This window comes from Dendrobates tinctorius, unplaced genomic scaffold (genome assembly GCF_039654945.1).
Source record: "Dendrobates tinctorius isolate UK_male_01 unplaced genomic scaffold, ASM3965494v1 ptg000117l, whole genome shotgun sequence".
Taxonomy (NCBI): domain Eukaryota; kingdom Metazoa; phylum Chordata; class Amphibia; order Anura; family Dendrobatidae; genus Dendrobates; species Dendrobates tinctorius.
The window spans coordinates 655125-680375 of NW_027361785.1; the positions used below are offsets into that span (position 1 = coordinate 655125).

The 25251-nt window shown below is 46.5% G+C and overlaps 1 protein-coding gene across 3 annotated transcripts in view; it reads right to left on the minus strand.

The window, feature by feature from the left end:
- Positions 1-25251, minus strand: part of NPAS2 (neuronal PAS domain protein 2) — a 168080-nt gene that overhangs the window by 24775 nt on the left and 118054 nt on the right. For all 3 annotated transcript variants that reach the window (XM_073590461.1, XM_073590460.1, XM_073590462.1), the window contains exons 13-14: positions 2555-2690; positions 469-572 (exon numbers count right to left, since the gene is read on the minus strand). In XM_073590461.1, the coding sequence (XP_073446562.1) occupies positions 469-572; positions 2555-2690 (240 nt within the window). The remainder of the gene's footprint in view (positions 1-468; positions 573-2554; positions 2691-25251) is intronic.

The window sequence follows — 25251 nt, forward strand, 5'->3', positions numbered from 1 at the left end:
ACATTTTGCACTATGCACTTTTTCATTGTACTCATGAATTAGTATTGACTTCTCTCACTCTATATATGGCTTTTTGAAGAACCTATATATCTCACCATAATTAATTCTAGTACTCTGTGTGTATATGAGTGTTGGTACTTACCTGTTATGATTCCATGCTCCCGTGCTCTTCTCGCTTTTTGTTCTTGAGGCTTGACCATACGTTATTCATATGAAAAAAAAAACTTAATTACCTTTTATGTGTCACAATTAATAAAGATTATTTTTAAATCTTCATAGTTTGCGAACTTATCGTCTAACCTCTATATCTTTAATTGAAGATGTGCATATTATTCGTATGAGCAGGCGTTTTTTTGCTATCATATTTATAAGACGGTGCCAATATAAAAGTAAATCTATGTAGATAAATTATTATGTAAACCAGAATATTATATTATTTTATTAGAATTAACCATTACAGATTCATACCTGAAAGGGGGTGGGCTGATTCATTCTCTGCAGTGGAACGTCATGCTGAATAGTCAAAACTCTTCCGAATGACTTAATGCCTGAGGTCTGCTTAGAAGGTGTAGCTGTTAAAATAATACTTTAGCTGTTAGATTATCTTTTTATATAAGGATACCTATACACATTAGCCTGATGCTGATAAAAAAAAAACGCCCAATTTCAACAAGTATCGAAAGTTTGTTAGCTGAAATTTAACAATGAATGATTGTTTCAGCTGACTGGTCACAGTCATTGTCTAAAATGAAATCGACCATGAATTGGATTTTTTTGTCCTGAAGACGGACGACAAGATATTTGATCAATTAAAGAATAAACTTAGAACAATCCTTCTGCTCTCATTGCCAAATCTCAGTAAACATGTATAGCCAGATTTAACAACTGTAAATGTGGACTGAAATAACCATTTACCAAAGATTGTTTGTTCAATCTTTGGTCAACCAGCAACCTACTTCTATCTCATGTGTACGGACACAGTAAATCTGTGACAGATACAGTAATACAGTATATGTAGTATTGTAATTATGTGGTGAAAGTCAAAGTTTTTAATGCGTATATGTTCTCCTAATATTATGCAAATCAAGTTCTGTACAGGAGGAAAGCTATTACTTCAGGATGAACTACCATGAAGTTTTTTCTCCAAACCTGTATATATGTTAGTGTCAGTGTGTTAATATTTACTATATATATGTATATATATATATATAGTATATATATATATATATATATATATATATATATACTGCTCAAAAAAATAGAGGGAACACTATTCCATTAGCAACAGGCTGTTTGTGCTCCCTTTATTTTTTAGAGCAGTATATATACATACACACAGTATATATACAATATATATATATATATATATATATATATATATAATAATCTTTATTTTTATATAACACTAACATATTCCGCAGCGCTTTACAGTTTGCACACATTATCATCGCTGTCCCCGATGGGGTTCACAATTTAAATTCCCTATCAGTATGTCTTTGGAATGTGGGGGGAAACCAGAGTACACGGAGGAAACCCACACAAACACAGGGAAAACATACAAACTCCTTGCAGATGTTGTCCTTGGAGGGATTCGAACCCAGGACTCCAGCGCTGCAAGGCCACCGTGCTGCCCTTTTTAATATATATATAATATATAAATATTCTTACTTATTGCTGTATTCTCCAGTATCCAGCACAGTTCCAGTCCTCTTCTGAGTCACACGACAGCAATTCATACTCTCTAGACCACTGCCTGCTCTATGTGTGAGCTGGAAGTCTCTTTTACAATGTAATCTATGGTGCCTCGTTTGGAAGCTCCATAGGGTTACATTGTAGAAGCCACTTCTTGGTCATGCAGAGATCAGTGTGAGATGGAGAATCTGAAGAGCTTTGATGTCACTAAGAAGAGGAGCAGAAGAGCACCGGAGAAGGTGAGTATATTAACACACTGACACTACAATAAACACACAGACATATGCCCAGGTTTAGGGCAATAAAAGGCTCATAGGAGAGCTTCTTTAAGATTCCCTACTCTTCCTTTGTTCTTTGCATTAAATTCACATACCACCAAATTGGTTATTTTTTTGTTATTAAGAACGATAGAACTCCCTTTGCTTAGTTATCAGTAACCCCACCATCTCTGGATTTTCATGCAGATAAGATTTTCCTAGTTATCCACTATAGTGAATGAATATTGTTAACCCATACTATTATACAACATCAATGCTTATTACAGAACATTAATATTAATTGAATGTACCTTGCCTTCCATAATATCTAAAGCAAAGTTAGGGTATTGATTTGGAGATCTGTAAGCTGACAGCAGACAGAAATGTACATCTCCTTTTGATGTCACGGTACTATCATCTACTGTTGCGCAAGCCACAAAAAGTTTAAAGCTCAATATTCAATATCACTTCTCCATATCTGGCTGTTTCACACACAAATTAATTGCATGTAGAAATGTATACCACATAGTACAATATTGTATGTGACCACTATACTGTGATCATCTGATCTCAGAGATCATCATACAGTTCACCTCTTTACTTACATGCAGCTTCGGTGGTTTGAGAAGATATATGTGAGCTCCTTGAGGAAACAGAGGGGGAACAACTGCGACTGAGTTGTGAGGCACTAACTTCAAGCATATTAAAATGCTTTTCACTGTCCACACTTAGGTCGTTGTCCTAAACGTTTGGTGGAAAAAAGAAAAAAGTGATTATATAATGTAATGGTCTCACCTTCCGCACGGAATAAAGGCTAGACCCCATCATCCACTTACTACTATTATATATTATTACTGGTGTACATTCACTTTATAGTTCTGGAAACACAAGCAGACCATCACATGGACCAAGAATAATGCCATAATGGATCGATCTTCTGAAAAGAATGGACATAAGTAACACTAGTCATCTGAGACATAGTCCCTGGATGGCCTTTCAAAGTATGTTTTCTCAGAAATACCACAGCAGTTAAGAATAATGACGAATAGAGATGAGCGACTTTGCCTTTTTTCGGGTTGAGTCGGGTTTCACGAAACCCGACTTTCTCAAAAGTCGGGTCGAACGAAATCGGTCGATTATCGTGAAAAGTCGAAGGCCGACTGAAACACGAAACCCAATGCAAGTCAATGGGGAACCAAGGTCGGCAGGGAGTGGAGGACAGGAAACACACCTAAAGTGCCCATTTTAATGCCAAAAACATCAATTCTTATTACTTAAGCTTGTCAACCTTAATTTACTTTATAATAGCCAGGCACTGAAAACTGGGGGTTATTTGGCTAAAGTTGTGGGGGGGGGGGGGTAGGGCTGGCTCCAGATTTTCGTAGGCCCTGGGCCAAAGAGTGTCACTGGGCTCTTTTAACACATGCCACAATTCATGATCCTCTGATACGGCAGAGAAATAGCGGTATAGTAGAATGAAAAATACTTCACTTCTTACATCTCATGACTGATATCCATTTTAAATTCTCCAATAGCTCCAAAAAGGGACAGTATATTACTCCATATAGTATTATGGCCACCGCATGGTGCGCCATACAGAGTAATGAGGCCCATATATTTCTCCATACAGAATCATTGGTCCCATATAATGTTTGAAACAGTATATGATGAGCTCCACATAATGCTACAGTATATGTTGGTCCCCATGGATGAAGCTCCACTGTGTTATGGGCCCAAATAATGCTCCATATATAATGGGCCCCATTTCTAATGCTCCAGTGCATAATGGGCCCTGTAAATGCTGCTCCAGTGTCTGATGTCCACCTCTGGAATGCTCCAGTGTATGGTGGGCCTCATATTTCATTCTCCAGAGTATAGTGCTCCCCAAAAATAGTTGTCCCAACATTGAAAACAATTAAATAAGTCTCCTCGCTAGGGAATCCCTGTACTAGTCTGGACTCCTCGTCGTCCCCATCTTCCATCTCACTGCACTTGGACTGTTTAGGCAGAGGGCGTACAGACGTGATGTCATCGTGCTCTCTGACCAGAATGTCACTGTCAGGAAACGCGGAAGACGTCACGGCGGTGGAGCAGGGAGAAGTAAGTATTTCAACTTTGCAAGTGCTGTGTTCCTGAGCAAGCTGGGGGGGCCCACTCATTGTCGACGGCACTGGCACAGAGCCCCTCATAGTACAGCAGTGTGTCTGACGGCGGGTAGGCGGTGTGTCTGACGGCGGGTGGGGTGGGACCTCCCACCAGCAGAGACACTTTTGCGTACTATGAGGGGCCCTGTGCCAGTGCGTCGCCCATGAGTATGAGCCTCCCACCTGCTCAAGGAACCTGCACTTTCATCTGCACCTTCCTCTTTGTCACCGTGTAAGGTGGTATAGTATGCGAGAAGGGGAACCTGAGTTTCATCAGGGTCAGATTCTGGCTGTGTAGAGTGCGAGGGGAATGTAGTGGTCTGGGTCAATGTACCAGCAGAATCATCTAGCAGTGGCTGGGCATCAGTGCACTTGTGGCGCCCCCAGGAGTACGGTCGCCACAGTGGCATTACCTTCCTCCTAGGGAGTGTGATGTCATGCTTGGGAGCCACTAAGGATCTCTCTAGCAGTGAAACCAACACACAACACAGTTCCCACTCCAGGCCAGCAGGGAGACCTCTGAACCTGACTGCTGAGGAGCTGCTCTCTTTGGTCAGGAGGAGGTAAGTTAGGGCAGTCTGTGAAGGGAAGGGGAAGTGTGTGGATGCGAGAAGGGGATCTGTAGGATGAGCAGAGTTAAGGCTCACTCCTAGCTGGAGCACATGGTCGGGATTCCGGTCTCCGAATTTGTAGGGACACTGACGGTCCTGCAGCAGAAACCGGAGGAAGTAGCAGCTGGAAATGCTCTGTTCCCAACTAAGGCTCGGAGGCCCCAGCAGCGACGTGTGTGAGCCAGAAGGAAAAGGCTATGGCTGCCTGCCATACGAGAAAATTCCAAAAGAGAGTCAACAGGGGGAACTTCAGTGAACTCAGTACTGCGAGTACCTCAGATAAGCGCTAGAATGGAGGCCACACTACCTATCTGCAGAGAGAATTCCAAATTTGCTTCCAGGCTGACCAACTCCTTCTCCATCTGTACTCTGGGTCCTGGATGGCACTTACCAAGTACAGGTAAAGGAACTGCACGACTGTGTCTGTCATCTTTCTCCTGCGCCTGGCGCACGGCTCTGCTACATCCTACACTGCACACCATCTACCAACTCTTTCATCTGCCCTGCGACTACGGCCCTACCTGTGCAGGGCTTCTACATCTTAGCTGCACCACAACATCTGTCCCAGAGAAGCAACACTGCAGCACGGGTCAATGTGATCAGAAACCACAGGTGGCGTCACGTATCATTCACCTATAAACATTATTCACCCCTTTGCATGGATGCCCAGGGCCATGGAACGAGTCATCACCACCAACGTGACACATCCCTCTGAGACACCGGCCCGGTACCGATTAACCCCACTGCCCTGGCTGGCCACCCACACGCCATGTCAGATTCATCTTGGACTGGGGAATTCACGATTTGACTTGATAACCCAGGCATGGTATGATAGAAAGAGATACATGGACTAATGTGAAGTGTGGCCTGCTGCATCATTCACTTTTGGTGGGGGTGAAGGACACAAGGAAAGGGGTTCTTCCCGACCAGGAGCCAGCACTTGATGACTCAGTGCTTGCATTTTTTGAAACTTCAGAAGAGGAGGGCATATTTGCTGGAGTCTGTTTCGGCAATGTAAGCCAAAACCAGTTCCTGATGCTCCGGCTTTAAAAGCGATTAACCTACTCCCAGAAAAGGTAGCCTTCCAGGCGTTCCGGAGCCAGACCATGACGCAGGCTCAACACCTCCTGCCTTAGCTGCTATTGTGCTTTTGCCCCTACCAGCAGATGCACCACCACCATCAGCACCAGCTGGCCCCCCCACGCCCACGTCCGCGGCCTCTTCCACCAAACTTCAAAATTTTGCAGAACATGAACCCAAAATAACATCAGATATATGGTACTGTATCAGAAGCGTACAGCTCTATACAGTCAAAGGATGATTGTCAATCTCCCTATACATACCATCAGTCACACAGAGACGCTCACAGGCTCAGTATGGATTAGACAAGAATATAAAAAGTAGAAAAAGTGTACAGTATCATCAGATAGCAGGTATATATAGTATAGTTTAAACATTCTAAATGTCCGTAGATATTTCAGGAGGCAGACACAGACGCTTTCAGGCTCAGTATGGATTACAACACAATATAAAAAGCCGTAAAACGGTAATGGATCTGAAGAGTACAGCTGTACACAGTGTAGGGGTCATTGTTGTCAATCTCATTTTCTGACTGTGAAAATAAATACTAACTCACTTGGTCAGTTTGGATTAGACCAGAATATAAAAAGCAGTAAATGGGTAATGTATCACAAGCGTAGAGCTGCATACACTAGTGTTGGGGTAATTTTTAAATGTACATCTAAATTGCAGGAGTAACCCACAGACTGTCACACGCTCAGTATGGATCACACCACAATATAACAAGAAGATCCGCAAGAAATAATCACACATGTGGGACAATGTTCCAGGTGTCAATGATACACTTAGAGTGGTGGGTGGAGGAGGACTTCCTGGCAGAAAGGGTACAGTATCACCAGATACCAGGTATATATAGCATAGTTTAAACATTAAAAATGTACGTCTATATATTCAGGAGTAGTGTTGAGCCACCCCGCTAGTGTTCCAGTTCGTTTTGGTTCGTCGATCACGAGGCAAGTTCATCAAATGTTTGTTGAACGTTCGATGAACAACGTCGAACACCATTGAAAACAATGGCAGGCAAACACAAACACATAAAAACACATAGAAAACAATTACAAAACACCTTAAAAGGTGTCCCAAAGCAGACAAAATGCTCAGAATACAAAAATAACATATGGAAAATGGCAACTACATATAGAAAAGAGGTGGAGGAGTAAAAGGAGGAGGAGGAGGAGACACAGATATAGGCATGTCATGCCCTTATGAAGTCAAGAATGGCTGGAATAAAAATGTAAAATACCAAAAAACAATAAAAATTTGAAATCGAAGACGATCATATACCGTCGGACTTCCCACCATAAATTAGGCCAACTGCTGATCGGGCGGCGTTATTCCCACGAACCTCCGAACAGCGTCCATGAAGGCAAAGTGTTTGGTTTCCGGGGGCAGTATGGTTGCAAAGTTAAGACTTAAAGGAAAGTCCAGAAGGGCACCACCAGGAGTGGAGCCTGCGGCTTAATTCGACTCCACCCGGGAAACCTCAACCATGCCAGCTACAGAAAAGATTGACATATTGCAAGCTTTGCTGATTCTGTGGGTGGTGGTGGATGTCCGTTTTTAGTTGTGCTAGCGATTTGTCAGCTTAATTCCGTTAACGAACGAGACTCCGGCATGCCCCCGCGGTACGCGTCAAGCTTACTAGAGGGACACGCGAGGCTCTGGCACGCGAGATCGATCAATAACAGGTCTGTCATGCCCTTACATGTCTGGGGCTGCATGCGCGCTACACTCAAAGATCCAGCGTGTGTCGCTTACAGGTGCAGATAACCCGCTGAACCCCGTTAGTGATGGGGATCTGGGATTACAATTCTTCCCCGCGAACGAGGAATTCTCAGTAAGCAGGTCAACCGGAATTAGGCCTAACCGGCATTCCAGAAAAAATGAAAAAATTAAGTGTCCAAACCACAGGTGCTGTAGCTTGCTTAACTGCTGGGCTCCTATGCTGAGTAGCACGCAGTTCTTACATAAACAGGCGGCATAGCTTGGTTCACTGGTGGGCTCCTCTGCTGAGTAGCAGACAGTGCTACAAGGCCCAAAAGGATTTTCTGAACAAGATGCGATAAAAAATAATTAGAAACACACACGGTGTAGCTCCTTGACAGGTGTACTACACCGCTTGCTACCACACACCGCTACTATGCCATGAAACAGTCTATTAACATTGAAAACCATTATTGATGTGAAAATGAAGTTACGCTTTTGGTGAAAGAACCGTTCTCGAACGGAACCTCGAACAGCCGAATTTTAAGCAAAGTGTTCGAGTTCGACGAACGGCTCGAACTCGCCCAAAACAGCTGGAATTTTAACTTGGCAAACAGGTCGACTCGAACACCGCTCATCTCTAATCAGGAGGCAGAGGAGGCAGACTCAGACGTTCTCAGGCCCAGTATGGATTCGACAAGATTGTAGAAAGTTGAGAAAAGGTACAGTATCACCCGATAACAGGTATATATGTAGCATAGTTTACACATGAAAAACCTATGTCTATATATCAGGAGGCAGACACAGAGGGTCTCAGGCCCAGTTTGGATTCGACGTGATTGTAGAAAGTTGAGAAAGGGTACAATATCACTGGATAGCAGGTACATATAGCATAGTTTAAACATTAAAAATCTGTGTGTATTTTTCCTGAGTCCGACAAAAACACTCACAGCCTCAGTATGGATTAGACAAGAATCTAAAAAGTGGAAAAAGGTGCCTATCATGATCTGTCAGGTAACTTTGGAGTGCAAAAGACACAAGCCACAGGCCGTAGGCGATTCTATTGGATTGGCATGAGTGGTGACCCCGGCCCTGTGGGGGGAGGCAGCCCAGTTAGGGAGGTGAAATGGTATATGTTGATGTTGGACATTTAGCAGCTGCAAATGGAGTAATTGGAGAAGTCCGCGGAAGAGGAGGACAAAAGCAAGCCATTTTTCTGGCAACCTACGTGTCAGCAGGGGAGGGTCGGACAAAATCCTTTGAAACCCATGCATGGTTCATTTTAATGAAGGTTAGATCATCAACATTTTGGGTCGACAGAAAGCAGCACTGAAGACTCGTTCAGATAACACACTAGCAGCAGGGCAAGCGAGCTCCTGTAAGGCATATTGTGCCAATTCAGGCCAGGTGTCAAGATTACTGGCCCAATAGTCAAAGGGGAATGACCGGTGAGGGAGAACATCGATATGGGAGAAGTAGTTTGTTACCATAGTTGACAACTGCTGTCTCCTGTCACTTTCGATCGATGCAGTATAACCAGTCGTGTGAGCGGTACTTGAAAAATCAATCCACAACATGGTCATGAAACCCCTGTGTCCAACGCCACTTCGGCTGTGTGCACCACGAACACCTCTTCCATGTTGCCCCCTACAGCTCGTTGGAAAAACATCACCGCCGCTGTGTGCTGGGAATGCGTCAAACAAACGGTTTACCAGAGTTGCTTGTTTGTTAGCCAATATTAGCTCTAGGTTCTCCTGTGGCATGATGTTTTGGAATTTGCCTTTATAGCGTGGATCCGGGATGCTGGCCAACCAGTAATCGTCATCGTTCATCATTTTGGCAATGCAGGGGTCCCTTTTTAGGATCTGCAAGGCATAATCAGACATGTGGGCCAATGTTCCAGGTGTCAATGATGCACTGCGAGTGCTGGGTGGAGGAGCACTTTCTGGCAAATCAACATCCCTCCAGTCATGCACAAACCCTGTACCTGACCTTGACACACAAACATTTTTTCTTGCCCCTGAGAAGCATCCTCCTCCCCAAAATAATCATCCCCATCATGCTCCTTCTCTTCCTCCTCTTCTTCCTCCACCTCGTCCACGAGACTTCCCTGAGCAGACAATGGCTGACTGCCATCAAGGCTTCCCTCCTCCTCTTCCTCCTCGGCTGCAGACGCCTGCTCCTTAATGTGCGTCAAAGTTTGCATGAGCAGACGCATAAGTGGGATGCTCATGCTTATGATGGCATCGTCTGTGCTTACCAGCCGTGTGCATTCCTCAAAACACTGAAGGACTTTACAGAAGTCTTTCAGCTTCGACCACTGCACACCAGACAACTCCATGTCTGCCTGCAAACTGCCTGCCCGTGTATCCTCCCACAAATGAATTACAGCCTGCCTCTGTTCGCACAGCCTCTGCAACGTCGATAATTAGGCGGTGCTTGGGAAGGTGGAGCAATCGCTGAAGCTTCTGCATATGACTGGAGTGTACGGGCGACCGGCGGATGTGTGAGCACAGTCTTCGCACCTTATGGAGCAGGGGTGTTAACTCTGGATAATTACTGAGGAAGCACTGCACCACCAGGTTCAAGGTGTGAGCCAGGCAAGGTATGTGTCTGAGCTTGGAAAGGGCTATGGCTGCCACAAAATTCCGGCCGTTATCACTAACTACCTTGCCTGCCTCAAAATGTAGACTGCCCAGCCATGACTCAGTTTGTCGCTGCAAGTAGTCGGCCAGTACCTCAGCGGTGTGTCTGTTGTCGCCCAAACACATCATCTTCAACACAGCCTGCTGACGCTTACCACTAGCTGTTCGATAGTGGGACAACTCGTGTGCAACACTGGCAGCTGCGGGACTGTGCTCTGTGGACGAGCTTTCGCTTCTGGAGGAGGAGGGCCGAATGCCTACAGTCAACTGTTTCCTATACCGTGGGCTAGGCATGACTGTCCCACCGCCGCTGTACCCTGTGGACCCTGCATCCACCACATTAACCCAGTGCGCAGTGAAGGACACGTAAGGGCCCTGGCCATGCCTACTGTACCATGCATCTGTTGTGAGGTGCACCTTTCCACTCAATGATTGCTTGAGTGCATGGACAATGCGGTCTTTCACATGCACATGGAGGGCTGGGATGGCTTTTTGTGAAAAGAAGTGCCGACTGGGTAGGTCATAGCATGGTACTGCGTAGGCCATGAGCTCGCGGAAAGCTTTGCTTTCAACCAACCGGTAGGGCATCATCTCTAACGAGATTAGTTTGGCAATGTGGACGTTCAAAGCCAGTGTACGCAGATGAGAGGATGAATACTTTCTTGTCCTACTCAGAGTCTCTGGTAGGGTGAGCTGGACTTGAGAGCTACATATGGTGGCACTAGCGGTGGACATGGCAGACTGAGAGAGGGTTGGTGATGGTGTTGCTGATGGCCTAGATTCAGTCTTTCATAATAATAACATTGTAATTCCATGACTGCTTGCCCTTGCGACGACACCTTGACATTTGCTGCTGGTGGTGTGCTAACCGGTGGGCTTACAGTGGGGGAAGCGATGTAGCGTTGCCGACTACCTTCATTCGGAGCAGGTGCACATGTGGTATGTGAGGTTTGGTAGTCAGTCCACGCTTGCAAGTGCATGGTGGTTAAATGTCTAAGCATGCAACTGGTATTCAAATTTCTCAGATTTTTCCCTCGGCTAAAGGTCTTTGCGCACTTCTTACAGATAACTTTTGCCTGATCATTAGGATTTTGTTCAAAAAAGTGCCACACTGCACTCTTCCTACTATGGAAGACATTTTGAGACCTTGCACGCTGTGCTAATTTGACCGTCTGGCCAAGCTGTCCTGCAACTCTTTTGGTTTTTGTAACACGTTTTTGGATTGCTACGGTCATACCAGATAACAGCTGTTGCGATGTTGTTGCCTGCTGCGGCTCCTCCTCCTCCGAGCTATTGGCAGCGGCACCCTCTTCCCCCAATGGATGCCAATCTGGGTCAACAACTGGGTTATCCATCACCTCCTCTTCAATTTCATGTGCACCTTCCTCTGTGTCAACGTGTAAGGTGGTATAGTATGCGGGAAGGGGCACCTGAGTTTCATCAGGGTCTGATTCTGCCTCAGTACACTGCGAGGACAATGTAGTGCTCTGAGTGAAAGTACTAGCAGAACAATCTAGCAGTGGCTGTGCACCAGTGCACTCCATGTCAGATTCATCTTGGACTGGGGAATTCACGATTTGACTTGCTAACCCAGGCATGGTATGTGAAAAGAGCTCCATGGAGTAATCGGTAGTGTGGCCTGCCAAATCCTTCATTTTTGGTAGGGGTGAAGGACACAAGGAAAGGTGTTGTTCCTGACCAGGAGCCTCCACTGACGACTCAGTGCTTATATTTTTTGAAACTTCAGAAGAGGAGGCGAGAGAGCTGGAGGCTGTGTCAGCAATGTAAGCCAAAACTTGTTCCCGAAGCTCCGGTTTAAAAATTGGTTTACCTACTCCCAGAAAAGAGAGCCTTCGAGGCCTTGTAGAGCCAGATGATGACGCAGGCTCAACACCTCCTGCCTTAGGTGCTATTGTGATTTTGCCACTACCAACAGATGCAACACCACCACCACCACCATCGGGACCAGCTGGCAACCCCCGCCCACTTCCATGGCGTCTTCCACCATACTTCCTCATTTTTGTGAAAATGTACCAAAAATACCACCAGCTATATGGTACTGTAAAACAAGGTAGAAGGTGTATCTACTATTGGTGAGAATTTGAATCTCACTAAAGATTTGAGGACGCTGAACTATTGTCTCAGGCCCAGTAGAGATTACACCTCAATGTAACAGGCTGAAATTGGATGGTGTATGACAAGGTGGAGGGTGTATATAGTAATGGTGAGAATTTGAATCTCACTAGAGATTTGAGGACGCTGAACTATTGTCTCAGGCCCAGTAGAGATTACACCTCAATGTAACAGGCTGAAATTGGATGGTGTATGACAAGGTGGAGGGTGTATATTGTATTGGTGAGAATTTGAATCTCACTAGAGATTTGAGGACGCTGAACTATTGTCTCAGGCTCAGTAGAGATTACACCTCAGTGTAACAGGCTGAAATTAGATGGTGTATGACAAGGTGGAGGGTGTATATAGTATTGGTGAGAATTTGAATCTCACTAGAGATTTGAGGACGCTGAACTATTGTCTCAGGCCCAGTAGAGATTACACCTCAATGTAACAGGCTGAAATTGGATGGTGTATGACAAGGTGGAGGGTGTATATATTATTGGTGAGAATTTGAATCTCACTAGAGATTTGAGGATGTTGAACTATTGTCTCAGGCCCAGTAGAGATTACACCTCAGTGTAACAGGCTGAAATTGGATGGTGTATGACAAGGTGGAGGGTGTATATAGTATTGGTGAGAATTTGAATCTCACTAGAGATTTGAGGACGCTGAACTATTGTCTCAGGCTCAGTAGAGATTACACCTCAATGTAACAGGCTGAAATTGGATGGTGTATGACAAGGTGGAGGGTGTATGTAGTATTGGTGAGAATTTGAATCTCACTAGAGATTTTAGGAGGCTGACATTGATGCTCTCAGTCCAAGTATGGACGCAGGCAGCCTAATAAGCAGGACTGCTGCACACAAAAGGGTGGAAAAATGAACGCTTGGTAACTGTGCAGAAAAGAGGAAGAAAGGTATTTTTGCTTTTGAAAAAGCAGTTTGCACAGCAGTGTGCAAACAGCAATGCAGCTATCAGGGAGCCTTATAAGGCAGCCTAATAACCAACAGAGCTGATGCACAAAAATATAGCCTCCCCTGTCACTGCACACAAACTGTTGTATTGTACAGTGGAAATAGCTAACAGCAGAAGCAGTTTTTTGGTTCTTCTTCCCTGCCTAATGCTCTCCATTATTCTGAATCAGCAGCAGCAACCTCTCCCTAATGCTAAGATCGGCAGAAGATGGCGGTCGGTGTGCACGCCCTTTTATAGCCCCTGTGACGCCACACAAAGCCAGCCAATCACTTGCATGCCCTTCTCAAAGATGGTGGTGATCGATGCCTATGTCATCGCGTTGCCCATTGTGTGCGTCCTCCATCATTGGCTGAAAAAGGGCGCTGGAAGCATCATTTGAAACGCGACTTTGGCGCTCGGGTCGCCAACCTCGTGGCTGACCTCACGCTATGGTCGGGTTTCGTTTCATGAAACCCAACTTCAGCGAAAGTCGCCGACTTTTAAATTTGACCGACCCGTTTCGCTCAACTCTAATGATGACTATTTGGAGTGATTTTGATGTTGCTGATTTTCTGCAGCATTTCTGCATCTATCAGGTAAAATAAGATTACTTTCGTTTTTTTCATTACATTTTTTAGTGCATTTTTTACACATTTTAATTGCGTTTTTGACACTACGATTTTTCTCTCTTGTAGGTATCATGTTTTAAATAAAACTGCTTTGATTTTGACACTTCCTGGTATTTGGTTTTGCCAAAAAAATTTCTCTATCTTCTCATCTTAATGAATCGAAGCACACTGTGATCACACTCTGATCAAACTATGACCAGAGTTTGATCAAAGTGTCATTTGCATAATCGTCCCGATCCTCTCAGATGAAAGAATGGCCCAGGACATTCGAGCACAATCAGCGATATCCAGCAGGGGGGCTGGTCATCGCTGCGTGTCACATGTAGCGAGATCGCTGGCCAGGTCGCTGTTGCGTCACAAAATCGGTGACACATCAGCGATCTCGCTAGCAATCTTGCTATGTGAGAAGGGGGCTTTAGACCACAGTCTGATGGCGGTAGTAATACCGGTGTAGGGTCCTCCGAGGGGGTCCATGGTTAGCTATCCTTCTGGTGGCAGCGAGCGGTCTCCAGTTTTACCTGCTGAGCCCCTAATCCATGAGCCCGCACAGTCACAGCTGGAAACTCTACAGAGGTATCTGTACCAACCGTGGGTTGATGCGTGCTAGTTAGCCAGGGGAACCGCCCATGCGTCACTGCACACGTGTGGTCCTATGTTTAGCTGGGCGCACGGCGCTTCCCATTCTCACTGTCCCTCTGGTGCACTCAGGAGATCGCGTACGTCGCGGTGCTGCTGCTCGGAGTAGAGAGAATGCTTCTCACTTCCCTGCACTTTTCCTGATGGTGGGAAACTGACTGCTTCGCGCGATTTCTGCTCTGTCCTACCCCTTAACACGCCTGTCACAGGGTTTGTCCGGTGCCCTATTCCTTCCCCCGGGAAACATGTGAAGCAACTCCGACTGTTCCAGACCCGGCTCAGCGCAAGTACCCGCAGCCCTTCCTCCTTACACAGTAGAATAGCTTTCAGACTTTTTTTGGATGAATCAATAGAGTCACCACTTGCTCACATTGTACTGAGTGTTACATTTTTCCATCAGCCAAGAAACAACAGTGCAATACACTAAAGCACCGTCTTGATAAATGTATGGAAATAATTCCTTTTCTCTGCTTCTGTACCATGAAAAACAGGAACCAGGAGATAGTAGGTTCTTTTTCTTTAGTCTAGAGCCTAAAAGTTTGACAGAATATTTAGGAAGGTCCAAGTCCCTGGCTAAATCATTGTGAACTGTGAAAAGAGCTGTGGCAATTAGAGTTGAGCGAAACGGGTCGAAAAATTTCAAAAGTCGCCGACTTTTGTCAAAGTCGGGTTTCATGAAACGAAACCCGACCCTAGGATGAGGTCGGCCACGAGGTCGGCGACTTACGCGCCAAAGTCGCGTTTCAAAAGTTTGTTTTGCGCTCTTTTACAGCCAATCAGGATCCACGGACACTGTGGGCAACGTGATGACATAGGCAGGGGTCACCACCATCTTTCAGAAGGGCATGCAAGTGATTGGCTTGCTTTGGTGGGCGTCACAGGGGGTATAAAAGGGCGTGCACGCCGACCGCCATCTTACTTCTGCCGATCTCAGTATAGGGAGAGGTTGCTGCTGATTCTGTAGGGAGAGCGTTAGGCAGGGAAGAAGACAAAAAAACTGCTTCTGCTGCTAGCGATTTGGCCTGCACAACACACAAGTCACTGTGTGTGCAGTGCAAGGGGAGGCTATATTGTGGTGTATCAGTGGTGTTGGTTGTTGGGCTGCCTTTTAAGGCTTCCTGACAGGCTGGCATTGCTGTTTACCCACTGCTCCGCAAACTGCTTTTTTAAAAGCAATCCCAATTTTTTTTTTTTGTCCTGCTGAGAAGAAAAAAAAACTGCTTCTGCTGCTAGCAATTTGGCCTGCACAACACACAAGTCACTGTGTGTGCAGTGCAAGGGGAGGCTATATTGTGGTGTATCAGTGGTGTTGGTTGTTGGGCTGCCTTTTAAGGCTTCCTGACAGGCTGGCATTGCTGTTTACGCACTGCTCCGCAAACTGCTTTTTTAAAAGCAATCCAATCTCCCTTATCCTGTAGTCACTTTGGTCACAGCTGTGCCATCGAGCCTGTCACATAGCGCTCAGATATTCATTGGGCCTCACACAATCCACAAGTGTCCAGTGTCCAAAAGTGTGTGCAGAGATTCAAAATCTCCCTTATCCTCTCGTCACTTTGGTCACAGCTGTGCCATCGAGCCTGTCACATAGCGCTCAGATATTCATTGGGCCTCACACAATCCAAAAGTGTCCAGTGTCCAAAAGTGTGTGCAGAGATTCAAAATCTCCCTTATCCTGTAGTCACTTTGGTCACAGCTGTGCCATCGAGCCTGTCACATAGCGCTCAGATATTCATTGGGCCTCACACAATCCACAAGTGTCCAAAAGTGTGTGCAGAGATTCAAAATCTCCCTTATCCTCTCGTCACTTTGGTCACAGCTGTGCCATCGAGCCTGTGACATAGCGCTCAGATATTCATTGGGCCTCACACAATCCACAAGTGTCCAGTGTCCAAAAGTGTGTGCAGAGATTCAAAATCTCCCTTATCCTCTCGTCACTTTGGTCACAGCTGTGCCATCGAGCCTGTCACATAGCGCTCAGATATTCATTGGGCCTCACACAATCCAAAAGTGTCCAGTGTCCAAAAGTGTGTGCAGAGATTCAAAATCTCCCTTATCCTCTCGTCACTTTGGTCACAGCTGTGCCATCGAGCCTGTCACATAGCGCTCAGATATTCATTGGGCCTCACACAATCCAAAAGTGTCCAGTGTCCACAAGTGTCTGCAGAGATTCAAAATCTCCCTTATCCTCTCGTCACTTTGGTCACAGCTGTGCCATCGAGCCTGTCACATAGCGCTCAGATATTCATTGGGCCTCACACAATCCAAAAGTGTCCAGTGTCCACAAGTGTCTGCAGAAATTCAAAATCTCCCCTGTCCTATAGACACCTTGTACCTTGTTTTACATTACTATATAGTTTGTTGGATTTTGTCTACATTTCTACCAAAAATGAGGAAGGCTGTGGGAAGAGGCCGTGGAATTGGGCGGGGGTTGGCAGCTGGTAATGATGGTGTTGGTGGTGGATCTGATGGTAGTGGCAAGAGCAAAATAGGACCGAATGCAGGAGGTGTTGAGCCTGCGTCATCGTCTGGCTACATAAGGCCTCGAACGCTTAGTTTTCTAGGAGTTGGCAAACCGCTTTTAAAGCCAGAGCATCAGGAAAAAGTTTTGTCTTACATTGCTGACTCAGCCTCCAGCTCTATCGCCTCCTCTTCTTCAGTTGTAAAAAGTAAAAGCACTGAGTCGTCATTGGAGGCTCATGTTCATGAACCACACCTTTCCTTGTGTCCTTCACCCCAACCAAGATTGAAGGATGACGCAGGCCATACTACTGATTACTCCATGGAGCTGTTTTCACATACCATGCCTGGATTATCAAGTCAAATGGTGAATTACCCAGGCCAAGATGAATCTGACATGGAGTGCACTGATGCACAGCCGCTGATGGATGATTCTGCTGGTACATTCACTCAGAGCACTACATTGTCCTCGCAGTGTACAGAGCCAGATTCTGACCCTGATGAGACTCAGGTGCCCCTTCCCGCACACTATACCACCATACACAGTGACACAGAGGAAGGTGCACATGACATAGAAGAGGAGGTGATGGATGACCCAGTTGTTGACCCAGATTGGCATCCATTGGGGGAAGAGGGTGCTGCTTCCAATAGCTCAGATGAGGAGCATCCACAGCAGACATCGACATCGCAACAGCTGTTATCTGGCAGGCCCGTAGCACTCCAAAGACAGGTTCCAAACATCAAAAGAGTTGCTGGACAGCTTGTCCAGAGGGTCAAAAGATCACAGCGTGCTAGGCCGCAAAATGTCTGCCAAAGTAGGAAGAGTGCAGTGTGGCACTTTTTTGAACAAAATCCTCATGATCAGGCCAAGGTTATCTGTAAGAAGTGCGCAAAGACCTTTAGCCGAGGGAAAAATCTGAAAAATTTGAATACCAGTTGCATGCTTAGACATTTAACCAGCATGCACTTGCAAGCGTGGACACAACACCAAACCTCAAGTGCCACATGTGCAACTGATCACAACGAAGGTAGTCAGCAACGCTACATTGTTTCCCCCACTGTAAGCCCACCGGTTATCACAGCAGCAAATGTTGAGGTGTCGTTGCAAGGCCACAGCAGTCAGGGAATCGCACTGTTATATCAACGAAAGACTGATTCTAGGCCATCAGAAAGAACACCAACTCCATCACCATCATCAACCCTCTCTCAGTCCGCCCTGTCCACCGCTACTTCCACCATATGCAGCTCTCAAGTCCAGCTCACCCTCCCAGACACTAGGAGTAGGTCAAGAAAGTACTCAGTCTCTCATCCGCGTACACTGGGTTTGAACGCCCACATTGCCAAACTAATCTCGTTTGAGATGATGCCCTTTCGGTTGGTGGAAAGCACAGCTTTCCGCGAACTCATGGCCTATGCAGTACCACGCTATGACCTACCCAGTCGCCACTTCTTCTCTCGCAAAGCCATCCCAGCCCTCCACCATCATGTGAAAGACCGCATTGTCCATGCACTCAAGCAGTCAGTGAGCGGAAAGGTGCACCTCACAACTGATGCATGGTCCAGTCGGCATGGCCAGGGCCGTTACGTGTCCATCACTGCGCACTGGGTTAATGTGGTGGATGCAGGGTCCACAGGGGACAGCGGTGGTGGGACAGTGCTGCCTAGCCCACGGTATAGGAAACAGTTGGCTGTAGGCGTTCGACCCTCCTCCTCCTCCTCCTCCTCCAGAAGCGAAAGCTCGTCCACAGAGCGCAGTCGTACGAGCACTCCATCTGCAGCTGCCACTGTTGCACACGATGTGTCCCCCTATCGAGCAGCTAGTGGAAAGCGTCAGCAGGCTGTGTTGCAGATGATGTGTTTGGGCGACAGACACACCGCCGAGGTGCTGGCCGAGTACTTGAAGCGACAAACTGAGTCATGGCTGGGCAGTGTACATCTTGAGGCAGGCAAGGTAGTTAGTGATAACGGCCGTAATTTTGTGGCAGCCATAGCCCTTTCAAAACTCAGCCACATACCTTGCTTGGCTCACACCTTGAACCTGGTGGTGCAGTGCTTCCTCAAAAATTATCCGGAGTTAACAGCCCTGCTCCAGAAGGTGCGAAGACTGTGCGCGCACATCCGCCGGTCGCCTGTACTCTCCGTACGTATGCAGAAGCTGCAGCGATTGCTCCACCTTCCCAACCACCGCCTCATTATCGACATTGCAACAAGGTGGAACTCCACCCTGCACATGGTGGAGCGGCTGTGCGAGCAGAGGCAGGCCATAATGCATTTGTGGGAGGATACACGGCCAGGCACTTTGAGAGCAGACATGGAGTTGACAGGTGTGCAGTGGTCGAAGCTGAAAGACCTCTGTAAAGTCCTTCAGTGTTTTGAGGAATGCACACGGCTGGTAAGCGCAGACGACGCCATCCTAAGCATGAGCATCCCACTTATGCGTCTGCTCATGCAAACTTTGACACACCTTAAGGAGCAGGCGTCTGCAGCCAATGTTGATGAGGAGGAAGAGGAGGAGGGAATCCTTGACGACATTCAGCCATTGTCTGCTCAGGGACCTCTCCTGGACGAGGTGGAGGAAGAAGAGGAGGAGGAGGATGATGATGGGGATGATTACTTAGGGGAGGAAGATGCATCTCGTGGGGCAAGTGAAAATGTTGGTGTGGCAAGGTCTGGTACAGGGTTTGTGCGTGACTGGAGGGATGTGGATTTGCCAGAAAGTGCTCCTCCACCCAGCAATCGCAGTGCATCATTGACACCGGGAACATTGGCCCACATGTCAGATTATGCCTTGCAGATCCTAAAAAGGGACCCCCGCATTGCCAAAATGATGAACGATGACGACTACTGGTTGGCCAGCATCCTGGATCCACACTATAAAGGCAAATTACAAAACATCATGCCACAGGAGAACCTTGACCTAATACTGGCTAATAAACAAGCAACTCTGGTAAATCGGTTGCTTGAGGCATTCCCAGCACACAGCAGCGGTGATGGTTCTCACACGAGCCGTACGGGCCGGGGGCAGCTTGGCAGAGGTGTTCGTGGTGCACACAGCAGAAGTGGCGTTGGAGACAGGGGTTTCATGACAATGTTGTGGACTGATTTTTCAAATACCGCTCACACAACTGGTAATACTGCATCGATGGAAAGTGACAGGAGACAGCAGTTGTCAACTATGGTTACAAACTACTTTTCCTCCCATATCGATGTTCTCCCACACAGGTCATTCCCCTTTGACTATTGGGCCGCTAAACTGGACACCTGGCCTGAATTGGCCCAATATGCCTTACAGGAGCTCGCTTGCCCAGCTGCAAGTGTGCTATCGGAAAGAGTCTTCAGTGCAGCTGGATCAATCCTGACAGAAAAAAGGACCCGTCTGTCAACCCAAAATGTGGATGATCTAACCTTCATTAAAATGAACCATGCATGGGTTTCCAAGGATTTTGTCCCACCTTCCCCTGATGACACATAGGGTGACAGAAAAATGGCTTGCTTTGGTCCACCTCTTCCTGGGACTTCACCTATTTCGCCTTTTGCATCGGCTGAATGTCCAACATCAACATATGCCACTTTCTAAAACTCCCTAACTGTGCTGCCTCCCCCCCCATGGCCGGGGTCACCACCTAGCGCACGACACCGTGCGAGTGCCGTTGACCTGGACAGGTGGGTAGGCCGACTCTTGGGCGCGGGCACTGGCACAGGGTCCCTCATAGTGCAATCAAGTGTCTCTGACGGTGGTGGTGCACACCCGCCGTCAGACACACCGCTGTACTATGAGGGGCCCAGTGCCAGTACCGACGCCCACGAGTGGGCCCCCCTTGCTTGGGCAGGGCCCCAGCATTTGCAATCTTTACCTCTCCCTGCTCCTCCGCTGTGTAATCTGGGCCGTCAAATCCATACTGTGCCTGACACCGTCTGAGCCTGCCTCCTGAGACATATATTTTGAATGTGTACGCTATCCATACATGTTATCCGGGGAAACGGTACCCTTTCTAACCTTTGTGCAATCACGTGCAATCCATACTGGGCCTAACACCGTCTGAGCCTGCCTCCTGAGACATATATTTTGAATGTGTACGCTATCCATACATGTTATCTGGGGATACGGTACCCTTTCTAACCTTTGTGCAATCACGTGCAATCCATACTGGGCCTGACACCGTCTGAGCCTGCCTCCTGAGACATATATTTTGAATGTGTACGCTATCCATACATGTTATCCGGGGAAACGGTACCCTTTCAAACCTTTGTGCAATCACGTGCAATCCATACTGGGCCTAACACCATCTGAGCCTGCCTCCTGAGACATATATTTTGAATGTGTACGCTATCCATACATGTTATCTGGGGATACGGTACCCTTTCTAACCTTTGTGCAATCACGTGCAATCCATACTGGGCCTGACACCGTCTGAGCCTGCCTCCTGAGACATATATTTTGAATGTGTACGCTATCCATACATGTTATCTGGGGATACGGTACCCTTTCTAACCTTTGTGCAATCACGTGCAATCCATACTGGGCCTGACACCATCTGAGCCTGCCTCCTGAGACATATATTTTGAATGTGTACGCTATCCATACATGTTATCTGGGGATACGGTACCCTTTCTAACCTTTGTGCAATCACGTGCAATCCATACTGGGCCTAACACCGTCTGAGCCTGCCTCCTGAGACATATATTTTGAATGTGTACGCTATCCATACATGTTATCCGGGGATACGGTACCCTTTCTAACCTTTGTGCAATCACGTGCAATCCATACTGGGCCTGACACCGTCTGAGCCTGCCTCCTGAGACATATATTTTGAATGTGTACGCTATCCATACATGTTATCTGGGGATACGGTACCCTTTCTAACCTTTGTGCAATCACGTGCAATCCATACTGGGCCTGACACCGTCTGAGCCTGCCTCCTGAGACATATATTTTGAATGTGTACGCTATCCATACATGTTATCTGGGGATACGGTACCCTTTCTAACCTTTGTGCAATCACGTGCAATCCATACTGGGCCTAACACCGTCTGAGCCTGCCTCCTGAGACATATATTTTGAATGTGTACGCTATCCATACATGTTATCCGGGGAAACGGTACCCTTTCAAACCTTTGTGCAATCACGTGCAATCCATACTGGGCCTAACACCATCTGAGTCTGCCTCCTGAGACATATATTTTGAATGTGTACGCTATCCATACATGTTATCTGGGGATACGGTACCCTTTCTAACCTTTGTGCAATCACTTGCAATCCATACTGGGCCTGACACCGTCTGAGCCTGCCTCCAGAGACATATATTTTGAATGTGTACGCTATCCATACATGTTATCTGGGAATACGGTACCCTTTCTAACCTTTGTGCAATCACGTGCAATCCATACTGGGCCTGACACCGTCTGAGCCTGCCTCCTGAGACATATATTTTGAATGTGTACGCTATCTATACATGTTATCTGGGGATATGGTACCCTTTCTAACCTTTGTGCAATCACGTGCAATCCATACTGGGCCTAACACCGTCTGAGCCTGCCTCCTGAGACATATATTTTGAATGTGTTCGCTATCCATACATGTTATCTGGGGATACGGTACCCTTTCTAACCTTTGTGCAATCACGTGCAATCCATACTGGGCCTAACACAGTCTGAGCCTGCCTCCTGATGTATAGACATATATTTTGAATGTGTACGCTATCCATACATGTTATCTGGGGATACGGTACCCTTTCTCACCTTTGTGCAATCACGTGTAATCCATACTGGGCGTGAGAACGGCTGGCGAGCTGTTAAGCAAGCTACAGCACCTGTGGTTTGCACACGTAAGTTTTTAATTTTTTCAGGAATGACGGTTAGGTCTAATTCCGGAACTGCGGTTGACCTGCACTTACTGGGAAATCATCGTTCGCGGGTAATAATTGTAATCAGTGATCCCCATCACTAACGTTGTTCAGTGGGTTATCTGCACCCGTAAGCGACAAACGCTGGCCTTTTCAGTGTAGCGCACATGCAGCCACGGACATGTAAGGGCATGACACACCAGTTATTGGCCAATCTCATGTGCCAGAGCCTCACGTGTCCCTCTAGTAAGCCGGACTCGGACCGCGGGGCATGACGGAGTCTCGTTCGTTAACGGAATTAAGCTTGCAATGTGTGCATCTGTTCTGTAGCTGGCATGGTTGAGGTTTCCCAGGTGGAGTCGAATTTAACCGTAGGCTCCACTCCTGGTGGTGCCCTTCTGGACATTCCTTTAAGGTTCAGCTTTGCAACCATACTGCCCACGTAAAACAAACACTTTGCCTTCATGAACGCTGTTTGGAGGGTCATGACTCGTGGGAATAACGCCGCCCAATCAGTTAACCTGCTAGAGAGATCCTTCGTTGCTCCCAAGCATGACATCACACTCCCTAGGAAGAAGGTAATGCCACTGTGGCGACCGTACTCCTGGGGGCGACACAAGTGCACTGATGCCCAGCCACTGCTCGATGAATCTGCTGGTACATTGACCCAGACCACTACATTCCCCTCGCACGCTACACGACCTGAATCTGACCCTGATGAAACTCAGGTTACCCTTCCCATATACAGTTCCATCTTACACGGTGACAAAGAGGAAGCTGCAGATGAAAGTGCAGGTTCGGCCCACCCGCCATCAGACACACCACCGTACTATCATGGGCCCTGTGCCAGTGCCGTCGCCAACGAGTGGGCCCCCCCTGCTTGCCCAGGATCACAGCACTTGCAAAGTTGAAATACTGTGCAGTGAGATGGAAGATGGGGACGACGAGGAATCCAGAGAAGTACAGGGATTCCCTAGCGAGGAGACTTATTTGATTGTTTTCAATGTTGGGACAGCAATTTTTGGGGAGCACTATACTCTGGAGAATGATAGATGGGGCCCACCATACACTGGAACATTCCAAAGGTGGACATCAGACACTGGAGCAGCATTTACAGGGCCCATTATACACTAGAGCATTAGAAATGGGGCCCATTATGTTTGGAGCATTATTTGGGCCCATAAGACAGTGGAGCTTCATCCATGGGGACCAACATATACTGTAGCATTATGTGGAGCTCATCATATACTGTTTCAAACATTATATGGGACCAATGATTCTGTATGGAGAAATAGATGGGCCTCGTCATGAGATGTAAAAAGTGAGGTATTTTTCATTGTACTATACCGCTATTTCTCTGCCGTATCGGAGCATGATGAGTTGTGGTATGTGTTAAAGGGGCGCTCTTTCGCCCAGGGCACATGAAAACCTGCAGCCAGCCCTCCCCCCCCACAACTTTAGCCAAATAACCCCCATTTTTCAGTGCGTAACTTGTATTATGAAGTTAATTAAGGTTGACAAGCTTAAGTAAGAAGAATTGATGCTTTTGGCATTCAAATGGGCACTGTAGGTGTGTTTCCTGTCCTCCTCTCACTGCCGACTTTTATTCCCCATTGACTTACATTGGGTTTCGTGTTTCGGGACGACCCCGACTTTTCCCTATAATCGGACGATCTTGCTCGACCCGACTTTTGGAAAAGTCGGGTTTCACGAAACGAAACGCGACCCTAAAAAACCAAAAGTCGCTCAACTCTAGTGGCAATCTAATGACACCAAAATCATCCACCAAAGGTCATGCAAATGGCTCTAAGTTTGGTGCAAGAAAATGCCTATGGAGTCAGTGTTTGTGAAAAAAAACAGTACTTAATGGAATTTTTTTCTATATTTTTACTGAATTCAGCTATTGAAAGTATATAAAAATCACCTCTTTGCAAACAATTTTACCCTTGAAGACCTGTGTATACCTGTGTATACGGCCTTCTGCACCTGCCCTAACACATAATGCACAGGGCTGCAAGTATCTGACTCATGCTGCCCATTGTTCAGGCAGGATGAATCTCATGACAGGTTTGCCTGATGAATTTGTTCTGCAGGCAGATTACTTTACTCTGCCCATAGTGAACACATGAACACTCGACTTAGATCACAATTCCTATGCATTCGTGCAGCCAGGCTTTAATTCATGCTGGACAAGGTTCGGGCAGCATGAATCAATAGACAGGTTCCCTTCAGACAGAGACTGCTACCTAAAACAATGAATAGAATTTAATGTATAATAATTTCTAGGCAAATAGATAGTAGATAATGAAATAATGGTATCCAACTAGAGAAAACATATATTTGTTTTATTACTGCTGCAAAATAAAAAAAATATAATTGTAGCATTTTTTTTCCAGCTGAAAGATCACTACATTTCTAACTTTTCACAAAGCAAAAATCACACCTAGTTACAGTAATTGTTTGTATAACTAGTAGATGACAGGC